Genomic DNA, 19,844 nt, shown 5'->3' on the forward strand with positions numbered 1-19,844 from the left:
TTTATTTATTCAGAGAACAATAGAATGAAAATGAGATTTTAATGAAATTTATCAATTTCAAATTTATCAGCCGTCTTATAAAAATCGCTATTGAGTTTGAGTTTTGAGTTTAATATTTTTTCTCGTGATATAGATAAATTGCTATTTCTCTTAAAATTCATGAAAATTTCTAAATATATATATATATATATATTAATTTTAAATTAAACAGAAAATTGCCAAGAACAATTAAGATTTTGTTCACCAGTACTATATATTTAACTATTTAATGATTTGTTTCATCTTGGTTGGTGGTCACCTTTATTGAATATAGACATTAATTGTAACATTGGATTGAATACTAAATTCATTTACTTTTTACTAACATAGTATATTTCTAAGAGTGTTATAAAAATTACTTAAAGCATGTGAAAGTATTTCAATTTCTTATATATATTAGAAATATATTTAGATAGATATATACTTATATAGAAATAGCATAAATAAGTTATTTCTTAATTAAAATCCTTGATGTGTTCTAAAAAAAATGAATGGTTCTTTTGAACCTCTAGGGGCTTTGGTTTTTTTTATTCTTAAATCTAGTCTTCTCTAATACATAAGTAGTAACACAATAATATTATTACAATAAGACAAATAAGATACTGATATAAATAAAACATATAAATTTAAAATCTAGTATTAAATTTATATTGTTACTACAAAATAATATAGATAATAATACAGAGATATATAAATAGTATAATAGGTACAGATACGATAGGTATAAATATAAATAAATAGTAATATACTATATAAACATAGTATGTAAAACTTAATACCTAGAGCGTAGATGAGTTTAGTTGCTTCTTAGTGAATGAATTTATTAGTCAACATAATAGTATAAGGAAATTTAAATATCCCGCGCGATTTAAATAGTATCATCGTCAAATATAAAGTCAAATTCAAGTGGTATCGTGTATCAGATACTTTCTATTCCAATGTTAATCTATAATAAATTTAATTTGTGATCAAAATCTGCGCATGCGTACAAGCTGTGCACATTGCGCATGTGTAATTTATCGGGTTTGGAGGGGCGTAGAAAGGAGGCCATATTGTACAGTTAAATTGAAAGAACGAAAATAATTATATCATCGTGTAGTCGTGCTTGTTTCGTTTCATATTTTTTCTACCGTACATATCCACGTAGGTGTTGTACGTACGCCGTGAGTAGATAAACAGTGCGCAAAGTCTATTTGGTTGCTTCGACAATTTCATTTTTGTAAATAACTACAAGTTGTAGTAGTGTGTTCCGATATCTGGGTACCGTCCGTCAATCTATTAAAGGGGTTTGTTGCTCCAGACGAGATGGGCACTCGGGATGACGAATATGATTATTTATTTAAAGGTAAATCTCAATTCGACTCGTCGACCTAACTTTACTGTTCATTAGTGAAGTTTGGTGAAAATTTTTCCACGCATACATGCATACTTATCCACATACACGTTCACGAAGTACACGTATATGTATATACATATATATATGTATATATATATACATGCGTATGTGTGTATATATTGTGTATACGTGTGTGCTGCTGCTATTCATTATGTATACACGTATACACGTACGATTTTGTATACGTATATGTGTGTATTAATTTTCTTTTTAATTATATAGTTTATTATTCTATAATTTGTAATATTTTATAATTGTTATTGTGTAATTATTTTATATACATATACATCGGTGTGTTAGTTAAACATCACAGTTGTCATATAGATGTTCAGTAATATAACAGGTTCCGAAATAACGTCAAGTTTGAAACGATGATACGATTGACAGAAAGAGCGTAGAATATCGAGGCTTAAACGATGACATCAGAGATGAAATTTCCACATGTGAAAACTTGTCAAATGATTTTTGTCAGACGACGTGTTCGAAATTATCGAAGTTACAGTTAATCGAATGAGTCAACTATCTAAATCTATTTTTGTTTCGTGGCCAGCTACACCTTTGTGTATACCTTCGTTATCCGTGATTCGTGATTCATTTCTCTGAACAACTTGTATGATTAAAGGGTCCATAACAAAATTGACCCTTGTGTTTATTATTTTCAGGGGAATAAAGAGATCTAGCAGTTTCAATTGTTGCTGAATAGATTTTTACCTTTTTTAGCAAAAATATTTACTATATTAGATATTTGGTGTTATTTGCAATTACTAGACTGCAGAGTTTTATTCATTTATGGAAAATTTAAATATCCAAAAATGTATAGTATGCAAATATGTAAGAATACATAAAGTATACAAAGTAGAATATTTCTTATAACTTTTCATAGCCAAAATGAATCTCTATCTCACTTACACTTTTTTTAATTATGTTTCATAAAAATATAAATTTACATAAAAATCTATAGTCTAGTAATTATATGACAGAAGAACTTTATTCAATCGATGTTGGCATTATGCACTAGAGTAAGAATAGTAAAATGACAATTCGTAATTTTTCATGGAAATTTTGTAAATTTACAATAATTTCTGTTTTAGGGATTTCAATGATTTTTGGTAAAGTTTGATTTTTTTTCTTATATTATATATCTTTCCATATATCTCCTTTTCTTTTTTAAACATTTGGTATCTTGCGCAAAGTTTATTTCATTTGTACAAATATCTATATTTTTACATAGACAAGAATGATATAACTGGAGAACAATATAAATTAAATATTTTTGTAAATAGGAAGTATAACTAGAATAGGATGGAATATTTGTATAGACAAAGAGTACATAGAGTCTAACTTTGATTTCTTCATATAGTATTATATAATTTTTATTTATATTTTAAATATTGGAAGTTTTGATGTTAAATTATAGTGTTATGTAAATTATGAAGTTGTAGATTCTAAATAAAATTATTTTTAAGGTAAGATATTTCAAAATTAGGTAAAGATTAATATCTAAAGAAATTAATTTTATTGCACTGTATGATGATACTATTCTGGTCTAATTATTCATCGTTTCTTAAATTAATTAAAAGATTTTCTCTTTATAATTACATAAATGAATTAATAAAATACTAATTGTATAAGACAAAATACATAATTTTTATTTTACCATTTTGATTTATTTAATAAAGTATTTTTTTGTTATTTCAGTTGTTCTTATTGGTGATTCTGGTGTAGGAAAAAGTAATCTTTTGTCAAGATTTACAAGAAATGAATTCAACTTGGAATCAAAGTCGACTATAGGAGTTGAATTTGCTACACGTAGTATACAAGTAGATGGGAAAACTATTAAAGCTCAGATTTGGGACACAGCAGGGCAAGAACGTTATCGCGCTATTACATCTGCGTAAGTTGAAGAAATAACAGTATTCTTTTCTAAATCATTAATGTGTTTTAAATTTAAATCTTGTATGTTCTTTATCAATGTAATATATTTAATGAAATTTAAATGTTATCAAAATAATAATACTTTTAATATAATAAATAGTAATTTTATCTGGATGAAAATTCCTAGGTACTATCGTGGTGCGGTTGGGGCTCTGCTGGTGTACGATATCGCGAAGCATTTGACGTACGAAAATGTGGAAAGATGGTTGCGAGAATTGCGGGACCATGCTGATCAAAACATCGTTATTATGTTGGTGGGAAATAAATCTGACTTAAGGCATCTACGTGCGGTTCCAACCGACGAGGCGAAAGCGTTCGCGGAGAGAAACGGCCTCTCTTTTATTGAAACTTCTGCTTTAGATTCTACAAATGTTGAGACAGCATTTCAAAATATATTAACAGGTAAACTTACTGCTAAACTTATTCCTAAAGTAAAAATTAACTGGGATATATAGTATTATATTTATATATTTATATTTATATATATAAAATATTCAGTTTAAGGTGAGAAAAATCACGGAGAACATTATAATAATACTTTAAAAATAGTTAATAAACTTACAGATCCTTTAAAATATATTTCAGCTTCAATTTCACTCATTCAATTAGATTTATAGAAACAGGAATTTCTATAAACATTCATAATCAATTTTTGATCATATTGCGTTTAATAGAAATTGCAATTAATCAATGAGATTTCTTTTCTTTCCAAGGGACTTCTTTCTAACTCTACATAGTATTTGTTTCGGAAGTAATTGCTGCATTATTTTTTGCTAAACGGAAGTAACACTGCAACGATTTGATACGTGCGTTCTTAAAAATAGATGATGATAGAGTATTTGATTATTACAGAAATTTACAGAATCGTATCGCAGAAACAGATACGCGACCCACCCGAAGGTGATACAATCCGGCCACAAAACGTAGAACCCATCGACGTGAAACCAACAATGAACTCAGAGGGAATGCGCAAGCAGTGCTGCCAGTGACTCACCTTGCTGCTTAAAATGTGTGTACACGCAAATACAGTATCAATATTATGAGTACACTCAAATAATACCAACTTTCTAAGAGAAAAAATTTAGTCTATGGTCCAGTAAAAAGAAACAAAAGTGAAAAAAAGAAATGAGAAAGTTTCTGAAATAATTCTTTGTACGATAGCATAGTTTTAATATAAGAAAACTATGATTAGTTAATTATAAATATTAAGTTGATTTGTAAATTGAGTTAATTTTAACATACATCAAAATTAAATACTACTAAAGACACTTTTATTATGTATTTTTTCTTCCATGATGATTGTTACTGATTGACTAGTTTTATTGTTGTATAGTTACACATTTTGATATATTCAAAGTTCTAAGATTTTATTGTTTGCAGAATAACACTTCACTTTGTCATTAAGAAAATTATTAACTAGAGAAGAAAATAAACGTAAAACGCATTCACGCTATACTTATCTAAAATTTATGTTTTATAGAAATATCTAAGATAATACATCCTAAGATTTATTCATATTTCAATTACACTAAAATTTATTTTTTTATATTTATGAAAGTGGAAAACGCTTTTTTATGAATACTTATCAATGTCAGAAGATCGACGAATAATAAAGCTTCACAATTGTAAGTTCTGAGGGTTTGTTTTATATTAAATTTTACTTAACATAACAGAAGCCGTTCATTTTCGTCAGTATTATTTTTTAAATGTTTTATTGCACGTACTCTGAATATATATACATATGTAACACGTGGTCTGTAAAAATGTTAATTTTTAAAAGATCCTTATGGACTGATAAGAGCTTTAAATTGTAGCATTTCAAAACATGGATTACGTGTAATCAAACGTATGGGAATTTATATGTGTATAAAAAAGCCATTTCATGTCTTTTTTTTTACATATAAACGAATGCTGAGACATAATGCATTTAATTAGAGTAGTACTAGTGTGTAACTTTCAGATAAATAAATATTTCTTTTGATTATCGAGATGTACTTTTCAAATTTTTACAAAACATTTTTCTCGTATACATTTGCCCACTATATGAAATATTTTTCATATAATAAATAAAACTACGAGTAGATTTATGTTTATTTAAATTCGATTATTTAATCTTTATTAAATCTTTATTAAATATTTAATCTTTATACAATTTTCTGCTTATTCCTATTGTATTATGAAAACTTGAAAATTCAATCTTAAAACAATAAACTATAATGAAAATTAGTCATTGAATCATTCATCAATTTATGTTTTTGAGATTCATCATTAGTGAGTGAAGACAAATAAAAAATTTCATGCTAATCATTATTGTCTACTAATGAATTATATTAAGAAGTTATAAATTATTTTTCTATTGTTTAAGCATACACTATTTAAAATCTAAATATATCCCTGTGATACCTAAAACCTCTGATACCTATTAAATGCTAATAAAATAGTTTAGTAAAAGCTACTTATATTGTTTAATATATGTAAATTTACAATCATGTTAAAGAGAACAAAGTAGGAGAAAAGATTTATAGAAATTTCAAATGTGTTTATACATATTTTTTATTGGCTACAGTTTAACTTGTTATTGAAATAAACACTAGTTCGATAAAATAAATCAAGATTTTTTATAGAAGAAGAGCATATCTCTAAAACTAAACAGATCAAGATATTTAACATTTTCTAACATAATTCTCATCCTCTCTACTGCCATAAGAATTGCATATAATAACTGCGATTATGTTCCTTTGTGTTTGCAGAAAGACATACAAAGAGGCAGAGGGAAAAAGAAAAGTGGTCGACGGTAAACGTAACAGGTGCAAACAGTACAAGAATCAAGACTATTTACGAATATAAGTATACACTGATTACTGGTTTCCCAAATAATCCGGCGTTCTGGATGCAAAATAGACTGTTCTTTGGCTCCGTTATTTTATGGAAGCGGATATTAATAGTAGTACTTAAAAGAGAACATCTGTACAATTTTGCCCTCAACAGTCACTTCAATTCAATTGAAACATATTACTATTACTGCTGTTATTAGTACTGCTACTACTAATATTACTACTACTACTACTATTACTACAACTATTACTACTATTACTATTATTATTATCATCACTACTAGTATCAACGTCGCCACCATCAGTATCATTAAATCAGCCTTTTTTGATCATGGAACAAACAAATTTTTTTTATTATTTGTATGCTTTAGTTGAAAATGTAATAGGAAAGATTGATATCATAGACTCCTCAAGTTCCTTCGGATTATTTGGGAAATGAATGATGAGAATCGGGGAAAATCTAGCGATACGTATATACAATAGCTGGATACGTTGGAGTAAAGAATACCATAGACACGATCATACAACCCAAAAATACATCATCAGAAATATGTACGAAGGACGAAGATATGCATATGCACTAATTCTGTCCCCAAAATTCATCCTGCCTCTCCCTTCCTCTCTAATCTCTCGCCACTATCTTTATCTCTGATATGTTACAATAAGTCAGTGTTGTATTACTGCTTCTTTATAATACATATGTTATTCTACTTGACACGTAGAAGCGAACGGTTTATAAACGTTACACAAAAGAAATGTGTCTGAAATACTTGGTCGCATCTTGGAGGGGTACATACTTTGTGAGTCACAGGGATGAAAAGAGTGTACCATGGGTGTCAAAAGTGATGATCTTCATAAAGGAATTTCCAAAGTGTACTAAGAAGTGCAAGTGAATGTTCACAATTAATTATAGATTAATAACTATATATTCTTCCACAAGTGAGCTGAGTAAGAGATTGTATGAGCAAATTAGTCACCTGAAATTGTATCCATAGTGCATCAACTTGATGACAAAGATTGGATCGAAAGATGCAAGCAATAATTATTTGTTAAGTAGCAAAGCATTAGTATAAATATCTTTTTGGTTTTTGATCTTACGACTGATGATGTATCATTGTTCCAAAATTTGGCCGAATGTTTCAGAGACAGCCTATATTATAACACAAGTGAAGTCTTGCAGTTTAAGTATACAGGTGCACGATTATAGAAGAAGACAAATAAGAGAACAAGATAGAAGAAGCTTAACGAGAGCAACTGAGGAAGAAAACAAAAAACGAAAAAAAAAAGAATTAAATCGGACTTGAAACACTTTTATTGTTGCTCACTCTCTGCTTTCGAATTTGCACCGTAGCGTTGACCTTGAAATACGATAAGCAGCTTATCCATTTTTTAAACAAACAAAAGAACACTTTCTCTGAAGGTGTTCTTTTTTTCCAAGTGGAAGAAAGCTGAGAAATAAGAGAACTGAAAGAACGAAGGAAGAATAAAAATTTTGGCACAGGAATTAACGAATTCAAATTTTGACGCGTATCATAAAAGTGATAATACACGAAAGTACACTATTTGCGAGATTATATCGTACTTTCTAGGCATCTAATAATTATCGCTTCGATGTGTGTAGTCGTAATGTAATCTGTTATCGTTACAAGTCCTCGTTGTATCTTGATGAATAAATAGAGAGTGAGTAAAACGTTGAAATATTGAAATGTCTACACCTCGCTGTATTATGCGAGGACATTGATGGTTCGTGCAATAGTAATCATACCAAGAAAACGATAAAACGAGCACACAGAACCGTTTATAGGGAACTATAACATTGTTCTTTTCTTTTCTTTTTAATTTGAAAAATATCATTAACACGTTGATTGCCACGGCGATTATCGGTGGTTGTCGTTACTAATCCTTTTTTTAAATAAGATAAATTTCATGGACTAATAAGTTGTCAACAATGTGAATGATTTGGATAATATCAGAAGAAAGTGTAAATACTATATAATATCTGCAAAAATTAAATTTTATGGTGTAGTATATTTCAATCAAGCTTCTAGACAAAATATGAAAAATGACGTGGCAGTCAACGTATTAACAAATATAAGAAGTCTTGGAAATATAATTTATGCTTTTCTGAGAGCGCTATTTATTAATAACATAATTATCTCTTCTATTGCAATTTACCAGGTAAATTGCAATAAGTCATAGAGATAACTACCAGTAGTGTTCCGGTAAAGGTGTGAATTTTATTTAAAATACTTCTTTTTAAATAAATAATCATTTTTATTTTCCAAAATATCTTAATGAGCAATTAATAAGAGGAAAAAAAGAATGAATTTAGAAAGTCCGCAAGATTATGCGTGACCATACATAAGAAGTAAAATTCCTCTGGCTGACTAGTCAGCTTTTAAAATGTAAATTCATTTCGAAGCAATGATAGTTGAAAAATTCTAATTTTGTGCCACAGCGTGCAATGAATTAACAGAACAATGGAAGAATCATACTTTTTCCTTCGGGTATACATACAACATGCCTTTTTAGTTTCCATTTTGTACCATTAGGTTACTAAATACGATGTTTGATGGAACTTTTTCAAGTTCCATTTTTGCGAAGATTGAATTTGTACGAATGGAATATTTAGAACGATGAATTTTTAGACGTTATTGAGATCAGTTTATTCTCCGTTGATTTGATATATATATATATATATATATATATATATCAAATATAATATATATATATATATACACACACTCACACCACATGAAATAAATGATATATATATATTAATATATATATATATTATTATATATATATATGAAAAAAGATATCGCCGAATCGGCGACATTTTATTAACCAATGCTTTGTACTTCATAATTTTATTAATAAAATCACTTTTGCTTTGAACATATATGTATACGTGTGTATTGTACAATTTTTCGTTTCGTTAGCCGAAAAATATTGATATTAATCGACATAGCTTTGTATAAATAGGTACATTATATATCGCTACTTTTACCATAATTTTAAGACTGTATATACAAAGAATCTCAAAACTCACGTGATACAATGCAGATGATATGCAATAATTCGATACCACACTTAACAATAAATTATGCGATTATTTACAGTTTCTCTTTTCTTTATAACATATTTTTTCGCTGTTATTTGTAGTTACATTCATTTTACAAATTAAAGATTTCTTAAATGGAAGTCCTGAATTTAGAAATAATAAAAATAAAAAATAATGCATTATTATAATGATACAGATATTGTTTAATTTTATCACTGATTCTAGAAACTACATAGGCATGCTCGCGGAAGCTGGTTCAAGACGTACTGTGTTTCTTTGAGCTAGACCACCATGATTTTTTTGTCTCCATTCGAGCCACCGTAGTAAATCTGAGCTTTGTGAGGTATCATTAATATCTGTTCGAGCTTCTAATTGTTGATAATATGCTTCACGCAATAGACGAAATGTTTGCACATTTTTGTATGGTAGCTGAGTCATGGGATCTAAATATTTTGCTGGGAGCCTAAATATATTTTCATATTTATAAATTTATCTTTATCTATTAAAAAACTATGAAAAGTATATTTTTGATATTTTACCTAGTAATTGCACATAAAGGTTTCATCGGTGATCGTAGTGTGGAAGGTTTTTTGAAAGCTTCAGAAAACAGTTGTTCATTTTCGAAAGTAATGAAGGTTCTTTCGTAATATCCTTTTGTTTGTTCATAGTAATATTTGCCTTTGTTGGAATTTTGAGAAGATTCCTTTTTGGCAACATCCGTCATGCCATTTTCTGTCTTTATAGTCACAGCACTGAAATGAATAGAAATTTATTGTTACAATATTGTTAATTTAATTGAAAAGAAAGTTATATTTTACCTTTCATCTGTTATCCCATCTGGATGCTTGTCTTCCAAATTTGCACTTTTTTCGTCATCTCCTTCGACATTAATTTTATCTTCTTCTTTATCACAATTTACCTCAGAAAGTATCATAACAGGCATTGCTAAAGATTGATACCTAATCATAGGACCAGTTTGCGATTTTCTTACTGTCCTAGTATTTTTTTTTTCATTTTCTAGTTTCTGATACTTTTCTGCAATTAAAAAAATTGAATTAACAAAAATAATAAAAAAATTAAAATTATCAATAGCATATTAGGCAATCTAATGATCATCATATCAAACCTAATGATTTCATATTGATCTGTTCAGTTTGCAATGCTTCTTCTAATAATTCTTCTTGAGTAGGCTTCCATGTATCATGTCTTATAACTCTAGTTTTCCTTTTTTGATGCTCATTTCTTTCAGTAAGTCTTCTTTGTGTTGCAGCCGATTTTGCAGCAGTAGATCGACGTATAGATTTTCTTTCTATAAAAGATCACAATTTGTTGTTTGTCTATATAATTCAGCATTTATTTTACACACATTCACCTGTGCTCTCGATAAAGGTTCTTTGCCTTGGCTGTCTTACTCTTTTTTCTTTAGATGGCAATTGATTAGACTGAACTTTAGGTTCTTTGTAAGCTTTTGTTACTAGCCTACGTTTTTTCTTAGGTCCCTCCTGTTCGGTATCAGAAATGGGCTCATCATTTTCATCTATGCTAAAGTCTGAATCTACTTCATCTTCCGCTTCATCTTCTTCCCTAAATTAAGACAATTTGCTCGTGATTAATTCTTATTATCATAATGTTGACAAATTGGTAAATAAATAAATTGATATTAACATGTAATCATGATCCTGTTCTACTTCGTCAAAGCCTCCATAAGTTGTTTTATAGAAATCATCCTCCTCTTCTTCATTCAGTAATTTTGCCATCTTACTTCCGGCGTTTGAACGCCGATCTCTGTTTAGTGCCATTTTTGTAGTTATATAAATTACTTTTGCTTTGATTAATTTCTAATTTTTCAACACTATTCGCTTTTTGCAGTTATCAGGACTATTAAGTTTATAGGTTAACTTAACCTAGAAACAGAAGATAAAATGGCTACATATTTATTCACTTGTATGAATTATCTGATGTTTTTAAAAATATGTAATAAATTATTGTTAAAAGTGGACGTTTTTTAATACAGCAAGAATGTACATGTCAAATGTTACTCTTATTTACGTATATATATCATATACTAACAACAATTCATAATCGATATCACTTTCGATAATTATCGATGTTATCGTTATCGTTTTTATCGATAGTGACATGTTCGAAAACAATCGATAATCGCGTTCAAATTTAAAAAGCAGAAATAATTTATTACCATATTTACTTTGTAATTGATTATTATCATATATCATTATTATCATTACTTTCTAAAATTTATATCGAATGTATTTTTGTTATGTAAAACTATATTTTCATAGGTTCACTGATAATAATCTAAACTTAAATAAAAAAAGACATATAAGAACGAGATACAACTTTAATTAACGAACTTTTGCAGTAATAGTAAAAGAAAAATATTTTTTGTTGCGTAATAATCTGTGTAATATATTCTGTTTAAGCAAAAACAAGCGATATATTTATTTTGATAATATTTCAATATGAAGCGTTTAAATTTATTGTTTCACGATATCGTGGATTATAAACAACGAAAGAAAGAGAAAGAGAGAGAGACTAAACCTTCAGATAACCTGACTGCACCCTATCAGTAACATTTAACATGCACGATTACTTGAAAAAAATACTGCATTTTGTTAACTTTAATGGAAAATTTTTGGCTCGTTTATAAAATTTGTCATTTTCTTATTTTATAGATACAGGAACATCTCGTGGAAAATGGAATTCTAAATATTGGAACAAATAACAATGTAATTATTTTTAGAAATATTTCCTACAAAAGTTCTATGTTTTTATACAGACCATGAAATTATGAAGTTATGGGGTTTATATAATGACTACATTTTTTATTCGAAATAAATAGGAGCTATATCAATATTTAAACAAAATTTAAAATAAGAACAAAAATTATTAAAATTTGTTAAAAAATAACTAAAAGCAAGATATCTTGAGTCTTCGATTTTCAATATTTATTTTCAAAATAGAAATTATATGATAGACAATAAAACGTATCTATAAATAAATGATCTACATTGATTCTTTACTTACAATTATAAATAAATATCTATCAAAAAAACTGAAAATGATTAATTATTAATTATTATTATAGAGATTAGCCCCTGGAAAAAAATGTTATATTTAATCAAACACAGTAATACGAAGTCAATGAAAACAGTAAGGTCATCTGCTTCTTTCAACCAGGTACGATAGAGTTTCGAAAAAATTTATGGCTGGTATGATAATTAATTAAGCTAGTCAAAAAGCATTCATTGATAAAGATTAACGAGTATGTTAACACATGTTTGCACATATCACCGATATATATCACGCGTTAACTCTGCGTTCTCTCACAATCGTCTGGAGTCAGTGACGGAGCGTGGTCGCAAGCAGAATCGAGTAGCAACGACACTTGAGAATTTCTCACAGCAGAATGAGTAATCCAAAGTTTGATCAAACTCTCGAAGACATTTTGGAGAAAAATCTACCAGAGAAGGAGCTGGCTGAAGTTAAGCGCCTTTTATATGGCCGCGAGTTGCAGTAAGATTTATTTTTATTTATATACTTAACGCATTGATTGTCACGATGGTCATCGGTGACCACTGTTACTAAATTTTGTAGGATTATTAAAATAAAATAAATTTTATGGACTATAAAATATTTAACGATGTGCATGACTTACATAACACTGTCAGAGGGAAAGTGCGCAGATATAACATTTTGCAAAAATTCAATGTTGTGTAGTGTAGTACGTTTCAATCTATTGCGCTTCCACGGCAAGATATAGAAACTGCGCGTGGCAGTCAACGTATCAATCTTCAATTTGTTCTTTTTTCTTAACAGATGTTTTTGCACTGAATTTTAATATACGAAAATAGCTTTTGATACTCTCCAAACGTTTTGAGTACGTTGTACCCGATGTCAATGTATCTTAGAGTAATTTGCTGTGAAATATTTTTAGATTTCACGCGATTTTGCGCGAATAAAGAATGAGTTTTGCGCATAGATGTTTCACGTACTGGACAAATGTTGGCGCTGGCCAGATTTGATGGAAAACTGAATTGTATACAGAGTGTCTCACCAAAAATATCTCTGTTATTTCTTATCGTTACATTTATTTTAGATTTATGGAATTCGATTAGTGTGACTTCTGAATGACTCATATTCTTATTTGTATCCTAATAACGCTGCAAGATGAACTTTGTATATTTGTTTCAATCTTCAGAAACTTAATAAAATAAATTATGAATAAAATATACATTATGAACTTTCGAACTTAAGAAAATGATATAATTAATATTTTTAATAAGAAAGATTATATACCTATATATTTATAGTTATATTAAAAATAAGAATATATAATTATATTATTCTATATTCTTGACATTTTTGTATGTAGAAGCATCTAGTTATTAGTACATCTTGTATATGATTCCTTTTATAATTAGATTACAGTTACAGTTTACCATAGTATCATATTATTAGTAACTAATTTTCTTTCTAATGTATTGAAGGTCGCTAAATCTTCCTCAATGGAACGGAAATGAAGATCTCGACGTCCAAGGATACATCATGGGCGGCAGTGTGACGGAGCAACTGCGTCCTCCACGTCTGATCCGAGTTGGTTTGATTCAGCATTCCATAGTGCTACCAACGACAGAACCTTTGCAGAAACAAAGAAACGCTCTGCATATGAAAATCCAAAAATATGTCGACTACGCCGCAGCCTGCGGTGTCAACATACTCTGCCTCCAAGAGGCTTGGGGTATGTCTGAAAATCTACATGGTGCTTAAAAAAATACATATCAATGCAATTCATGTATATTAAAAAATCATATACTACTTGTCTTAAAAGCTAAAAACTTGGAATTTCATGGACTGAGAGTGTTATCATTCTAGCTATTCAAATATTTGCTTGTTTTGATGATAATCTTGCATACACTTCTGTATTTCCAAATAAAATTATATAATACTAATCTTAATGTAATTCTACAAGATTAGATAAGAATAGGGAAACCTTCTTCAAAGAACTTTCATATTTTTATAATCATCTTGTTCAAAATAATTGTCAATTCTTTCCATTATTTATTTTAGAAACCGTTTATCTAAAACAGAAATTTATGTTACAGCTATGCCATTTGCCTTTTGCACCAGAGAGAAATATCCCTGGTGTGAATTGGCTGAAGATGCTGAGAATGGATCAACCATAATACTCATGAGTGAACTTGCTCAACGGCATGGAATGGTTATCATTTCTCCAATTCTTGAGAGAGACTCTGCAAATGGCGACACTCTGTGGAACACTTCTGTAATAATTAATAACGATGGAAAGGTGATTGGAAAGGTGAGGAAGAATCATATTCCTCGCGTAGGAGATTTCAACGAGTCTACTTATTACATGGAAGGAAATACAGGACATCCTGTTTTCGAAACATGCTTTGGACGTATAGCTATTAACATTTGTTATGGTAGACATCATCCCCAGAACTGGATGATGTACGGATTGCATGGTGCTGAGGTAAAATTTATCTTTAATCATGTATTTTTTACGAATATCATAAATCATTTATATTAATAAAATTTCTAAAAATTTATTATAAAATATCTGTTCCTAGATTGTGTTCAACCCATCAGCAACAACTAGCCATACATCTGAACCATTATGGTCCATCGAAGCAAGATGTGCAGCCATAGCAAACAGTTACTACACCTGTGCTATTAATCGCGTTGGAACTGAAATGTTCCCCAATGAATTTACGTCCGGCAATGGAGCTCCTGCGCACCATGATTTTGGCCACTTTTATGGGTCCAGCTACATCACTGCTCCTGATGGAACTAGAACACCAGGCTTAAGTCGTTGTAAAGATGGTCTTCTCGTCTCTGAACTAGATCTGAACTTGTGTCGTCAGATGAAAGATATTTGGTGTTTGAGAGTAAGCTAAAACCTTAGATATTCGTGACCTTCTGTTTTTCTTTTATGACTCTTAATCTTCCTTTTTTCTTTTTTTTCGTCCTAGATGACACAAAGATTGGACTTGTACGCCAAAGAACTGAACGAATATGTGGAAAAAAACTGGAAACCACAACATAAAAATGTGAAACAGCAGGAAAAAGACAGCAAAAATTAATAAGTCAAACACGAAATACTGCATGTTGCAGATACTTATATTTACAAATTTCTTATTTTTGCTGATTATATGTATAAATCAAAAAGACGATTGTAAAAAAATATATATGTATCTAGACAAATATTCAATCAGGCAAGATTTTATATAAACAATGTTTCTTTTTATTTCATCTCAGTCATTATTTAAAAATATAAATAGAATTCTGGAAAAAGTGCGACTTAAAGATAAGTTATCATAAGTTACATATGTATGTTAAAACTCTTTTTACATACTTACAAGTTCTTAAAAAGAACTACCTTATAGTTATAAATAATATCTTATCAAAATTCACGAGATTAACTGACTGAACCGGCATTTAACGTTGTGTTATGCGTCTGTTTACGGTAATGGAGCGCTTCTTGATACGCTTTCTTCACAGCTTTTCTATCCGCAGGTTTTCGAGACTCGATTAATTTTGCTTCGTCTAGTTCTTGAGACACTCCGAGCTTCTCCAACTTTTCCCCTGGTAACCATTGCCTGCAATGATTATATATAATTACATATATACACAAAATAACGAAATTGATAGAACAACAGGAAAACAAAGAATATAATTGCACTCTATAGAGAAATAAAATTACCATGTTCTTTTGGTATCAAAGAAGAGAACGAGAAATACTGGTTCTTTGTAATTGACGGCAAGTGCTAATACATCATCAGGCGGTGCTGGTATTGGTACACCTTTATGCACGGTGCCTCTGGGTGTATTAGGATCTATTATAAGAGCCGGATACCAGGGATATCCGCGACACTTGGCCCATACAAGTTGGAGAGCCTCCAGACCATTGCTCGCTGCGCCTTGCTTGCTTTCCAGCTCTTTTTTTGCTTCGTTCGCTTCTTGCTGCCTCTGTTTTTCTTCTTCTAAATCAGGAGTAGTGGACCTGCTCGTTGAACAACTACTGCAACTCGAAGATTGACTTTCACCTTCTCCCACATCGCTGTCCATTGTTCTACTTCTGCAAACATTAATTTCATATTGTACATATATATTGTACTCAATATTTTATTGAAATACAAACGTATAATGGTTAATTCTGTTTTTCTCTTTACTTTTTCACTTTTCTATTTCTTCAGATATCCTTTTTTTTCAGAATACCTTATGCATCAAATGTGTGAAATACACAAGAGGTAATAATATTACATTAAATACTAGAACCAAATATTCAAAAGCTATCTATATTTGATTAATATTTACTGAAATATAACACCCATTTCATATGGATCTGAGAACAATAAAGTTAAAAGGGAACAATGTGCACCTGTACTCTTTAAAACTGTCACTCTGTTTCTTCTTATCATCCTCCAAGACGAACATTTGATTACTTCTACTGGCTCTTGCTCTTGCTTTGCGAGTGAAGAGAACTGCTGTTCTTCTATTAACTCCTCCTCCTCCTACTTCTTTCTCTCCCGATTGTAACTCAGTTTCTCCACGACTTCTGTTAGCACGGTCTCTTTTTCTAGATTTGGATGCTGTCTGTTCGTTTTCATTTACAGGGTCCAATTCAGGATAGTCTTTGCGAGCTTGATCTATAAGAGCGCCACCTTGTTCCTTCATTTTTATTCCAGCTCGATAAAACATGGTATCTTTACGGTTGTAGGCCAAGCAGTTACTGACCATCAAGTTGAAATCTGCTTCAAAAGCTCCAATTGTGTCGTATTCTTGTCTTTCTATTTTGATCTAGTAAAATAAAGATTATAATTTGTATATGTAACATGTAACATGTGTTTTCTCTTTAAATAATTTGAAATAAGATAAATTACCTGCATGGTAGAAAAATCCATAGGATGAGATACAATTTCCAAATAATCTGGGACTTCTTTAGTGTTTACTGGTTGTCCAAACACGTCGTTTACATCTTTCATTTTGATTGCTTCTAGTAAAGAGCATAGAATACTTTCCAGTGGACGTAATTCGAACCATAAACATTTTTCTTTCCTACAGAATAAAATGAAATGTTTGAATATTTATTATATACCTCTTGATAATTGGATTTCTTCTCCGTGAAATCTTACACTTTGAATAGTTCTTTCTTCAACTTCTCACGTTTCCGTACTAATTCACAGAGTAATCGGGCTCGCTCAAGATCCTGTCGTAAACATTGCCAATACTTTAATTGCCGATACAATTCACCACGTAATTCACTATCTGGTGGTGGTGAAGAATTTTCTCCAAGTGGTGGTGGTCTGGATTGAGGATGTGAACTCTGAAGTCTCCTAAGAAGAGGAACGCCATTTCTATATTGGCGTTTCAGAGTCCAGTATGCTATAAGACGCTGTATCAGTTGGCTTCGTTTAGGCAACCCTTCAGCTAAGCTAATTAACATCATAAATCATTAACAAAATTCTTTATATACTTCAGCACATGTGTTAAAACAATTTTATGTTTTTTACCTAGCAATTTCTTTAATACGTTCTGGTGGTATGGTTGGAATAGAAATAACTGGAGCAGAAGAACTCTTCTTATTCGCAATTGCCCTTCTTCTGGCATCAGCAGGATTGGTGGAAGGTTGATAATCAGATGGTGTATGAGCTTCACAATAAGCTGTTTTTTGAACTAACATTGGTTCCCCATTTGCAGGTTGCACTGTTCTCATACGCATACATAGACCAGCTTGTTGTGCACATGTTACATGAAATGCAGCATAACAGTTACTTTTATGGCACTGAATACAAGCACCAGATCCTCTACGTTTGCATACACAACATATAAGTTTCCAACGTGCAGCAGGTATACTTTCTATACTATCAATAGGCTCCAGAAACACTGTATTAGCGAATCTTACTTCCGGTATCCACAAAGCACATACAACATGAGCCCACGTAGCTGGGCGGTCAGTTTGTTTAAAAGCACCACCCCTATTTGGGCACAAAACACAATCAACTGCTCGTGAAGGACTTTGCAAACATCTCCTGCACAACCACTGTCCTTCAGGAATATATGGTACACCATAACAATCCTGATGTACAGCTAGATTGCACATGTCACAAAATAGTATGGCATTACTGTTTTGACATTCTCCATCCATGCAAATACAGCAAACTGCATCTTCATCAGCCGCAACTCCTCCACCACCATTACTTTGTTGTTGAAAGTATGATTCTTTCTCCAATCTGTCCATCAATAATTCAAATGTATCAGGCTCCAAAGGTGGACTGAGTCCCGAAGCTAATCGCCTTTCATTTACTGTAGACAACCACGCAGTATCTTCTTCATCTAAATCATACTCTACTTCTCCTGTAAAGGGGGAACAAATTTAAGTGAATCGTCACTTGAAAAGTATAAATATATTTGAAATAAATTACCATCAAGTTCTTCCCCACTGCGTTCCATAAATCTGATATATGAATTTGGAAGTGGTTCTGCTTCACCTAGCTGTTGTTCATACCCATCAATCTCTTTCACCATAGCTACAGGTAAATTGGTAAGAATATTCTTTTCTTCCTTGTCTTTGTCTAATGGTATAGCATGACCTTTCTGAATCGTATTTTTCTCATCAGAACTATTCCCTTCCAAGGAAATAATAGGTACTGAATCAGTGATTCCAATTTTGAATGTTTTATTTGTATCTTCACCAATAGGATTTACCTTAAAAGTAAATAATGTTACAAAATTATGAAAACAATATTTATGAATTAATTTAAGTTTAGTATACAATCTATTACAAAATAAATATACAGCAATAAGTAACATAAATAAAAATATATTGTAATGCAATACAAATGAAAAGAGATACTATTTTACAGTTTATGTGTACTTTTAAAAGTTTCTACAATATTAATTAACAGACTACGGATGTTTATGCAATTTTATATTTTTATGAACGTGGCTAAAGAAATTTACTTTAGATATTTTATATGCTTTTATACGTTATTTGCATTATGTAGATTTTTGGGATCTCAAATTTCTCAAAAATGGATGAATATGTACAGTCTATGAATTCATTACTTTCGCGCAATTCTTTCGCATTCACCGGAACAATTTCCATACCAAAACAAATTTTGATGTTTCTTGGGTGCTGAGCGTTTCGTTGTTCGCGGGGCTAGTACTATCGTTGCTAACACCGATTCTACTTCTGCCTTTTTTTTTGTTCGACTGTGGAGTGTTCATCTTCTTTCACGATCTCGCGTAGTGTATTGTAAACGATAATTAACGTGGTTATATTATCCGCACTTTCGGTTTAAAAACCTTCTCTTACATATGTTTTCTGTTTTTCAGAGCATTTCTGCTATGAATTTGCTCCGGTATCGTATACTAAAACAGCATGGACTAATGTATCCCTCATTTTCACGCAAATAGGTCCGATATATAGTTATTGCAGTAATTTGCATTTGAGGGGAAAAAGAAACGCTCGCAAACGTTTGAACAGGTAATCTAACCAATTTGAGCGGCAAACGTAATGTACACTGACATGTTA

The 19,844-nt window shown here is 30.6% G+C and overlaps 4 protein-coding genes across 4 annotated transcripts; 2 read left to right on the forward strand and 2 right to left on the reverse strand.

Annotated features, from left to right (window-relative positions):
- The first annotated feature begins 1,058 nt into the window (after positions 1-1,058).
- Positions 1,059-6,770, forward strand: Rab11 (RAS oncogene family member Rab11). The gene is made up of 6 exons (XM_072018057.1): positions 1,059-1,202; positions 1,283-1,384; positions 3,134-3,329; positions 3,498-3,772; positions 4,223-4,379; positions 6,121-6,770. Exons 2-5 carry the CDS (start codon positions 1,345-1,347, stop codon positions 4,357-4,359), a joined length of 648 nt encoding a protein of 215 aa, XP_071874158.1. The 5' UTR covers positions 1,059-1,202; positions 1,283-1,344; the 3' UTR covers positions 4,360-4,379; positions 6,121-6,770.
- A 2,288-nt stretch (positions 6,771-9,058) lies between these two features.
- On the reverse strand, positions 9,059-11,250 carry Yl-1 (Vacuolar protein sorting-associated protein YL-1). Its single transcript, XM_072018054.1, has 6 exons — positions 10,934-11,250; positions 10,641-10,852; positions 10,395-10,577; positions 10,087-10,303; positions 9,808-10,020; positions 9,059-9,731 (listed from the first exon to the last, which is right to left on the reverse strand). Exons 1-6 carry the CDS (start codon positions 11,065-11,067, stop codon positions 9,497-9,499), a joined length of 1,194 nt encoding a protein of 397 aa, XP_071874155.1. The 5' UTR covers positions 11,068-11,250; the 3' UTR covers positions 9,059-9,496.
- Positions 11,251-12,602: 1,352 nt separating this feature from the next.
- On the forward strand, positions 12,603-15,542 carry Pyd3 (beta-ureidopropionase pyd3). The gene is made up of 5 exons (XM_072018055.1): positions 12,603-12,802; positions 13,777-14,027; positions 14,392-14,780; positions 14,878-15,195; positions 15,280-15,542. Exons 1-5 carry the CDS (start codon positions 12,696-12,698, stop codon positions 15,388-15,390), a joined length of 1,176 nt encoding a protein of 391 aa, XP_071874156.1. The 5' UTR covers positions 12,603-12,695; the 3' UTR covers positions 15,391-15,542.
- On the reverse strand, positions 15,279-19,831 carry Br140 (bromodomain-containing protein 140). The gene is made up of 8 exons (XM_072018053.1): positions 19,418-19,831; positions 18,733-19,015; positions 17,821-18,664; positions 17,443-17,742; positions 17,191-17,365; positions 16,689-17,107; positions 16,011-16,385; positions 15,279-15,906 (listed from the first exon to the last, which is right to left on the reverse strand). The coding sequence occupies exons 1-8, from the start codon at positions 19,535-19,537 to the stop codon at positions 15,726-15,728; spliced, it is 2,697 nt and encodes an 898-aa protein (XP_071874154.1). The 5' UTR covers positions 19,538-19,831; the 3' UTR covers positions 15,279-15,725.
- Between the last annotated feature and the right edge of the window lie 13 nt (positions 19,832-19,844).

This window comes from Bombus fervidus, chromosome 15, assembly GCF_041682495.2.
Source record: "Bombus fervidus isolate BK054 chromosome 15, iyBomFerv1, whole genome shotgun sequence".
In the NCBI taxonomy this organism is placed as follows: Eukaryota; Metazoa; Arthropoda; class Insecta; order Hymenoptera; family Apidae; genus Bombus; species Bombus fervidus.

What these genes read in the sequence shown, in the direction of transcription:
- Br140 (XM_072018053.1), bottom strand. Translation starts at nt 19,537, where the DNA reads ATGAACACTCCACAGTCGAACAAAAAAAAAGGCAGAAGTAGAATCGGT. An exon ending in CAGTGGGGAAGAACTTGATG is followed by an intron (nt 18,665 to 18,732) that starts GTAATTTATTTC and finishes CCCCCTTTACAG; the next exon opens with GAGAAGTAGAGTATGATTTA. An exon ending in CGTATTAAAGAAATTGCTAG is followed by an intron (nt 17,743 to 17,820) that starts GTAAAAAACATA and finishes GATGTTAATTAG; the next exon opens with CTTAGCTGAAGGGTTGCCTA.
- Rab11 (XM_072018057.1), top strand. Translation starts at nt 1,345, where the DNA reads ATGGGCACTCGGGATGACGAATATGATTATTTATTTAAAG. An exon ending in ATATGATTATTTATTTAAAG is followed by an intron (nt 1,385 to 3,133) that starts GTAAATCTCAAT and finishes TTGTTATTTCAG; the next exon opens with TTGTTCTTATTGGTGATTCT. An exon ending in TATCGCGCTATTACATCTGC is followed by an intron (nt 3,330 to 3,497) that starts GTAAGTTGAAGA and finishes GAAAATTCCTAG; the next exon opens with GTACTATCGTGGTGCGGTTG.
- Pyd3 (XM_072018055.1), top strand. Translation starts at nt 12,696, where the DNA reads ATGAGTAATCCAAAGTTTGATCAAACTCTCGAAGACATTTTGGAGAAA. An exon ending in CTGCCTCCAAGAGGCTTGGG is followed by an intron (nt 14,028 to 14,391) that starts GTATGTCTGAAA and finishes TTTATGTTACAG; the next exon opens with CTATGCCATTTGCCTTTTGC. An exon ending in AAGATATTTGGTGTTTGAGA is followed by an intron (nt 15,196 to 15,279) that starts GTAAGCTAAAAC and finishes TTTTCGTCCTAG; the next exon opens with ATGACACAAAGATTGGACTT.
- Yl-1 (XM_072018054.1), bottom strand. Translation starts at nt 11,067, where the DNA reads ATGGCACTAAACAGAGATCGGCGTTCAAACGCCGGAAGTAAGATGGCA. An exon ending in GAACAGGATCATGATTACAT is followed by an intron (nt 10,853 to 10,933) that starts GTTAATATCAAT and finishes GTCTTAATTTAG; the next exon opens with GGAAGAAGATGAAGCGGAAG. An exon ending in AACCTTTATCGAGAGCACAG is followed by an intron (nt 10,578 to 10,640) that starts GTGAATGTGTGT and finishes GATCTTTTATAG; the next exon opens with AAAGAAAATCTATACGTCGA.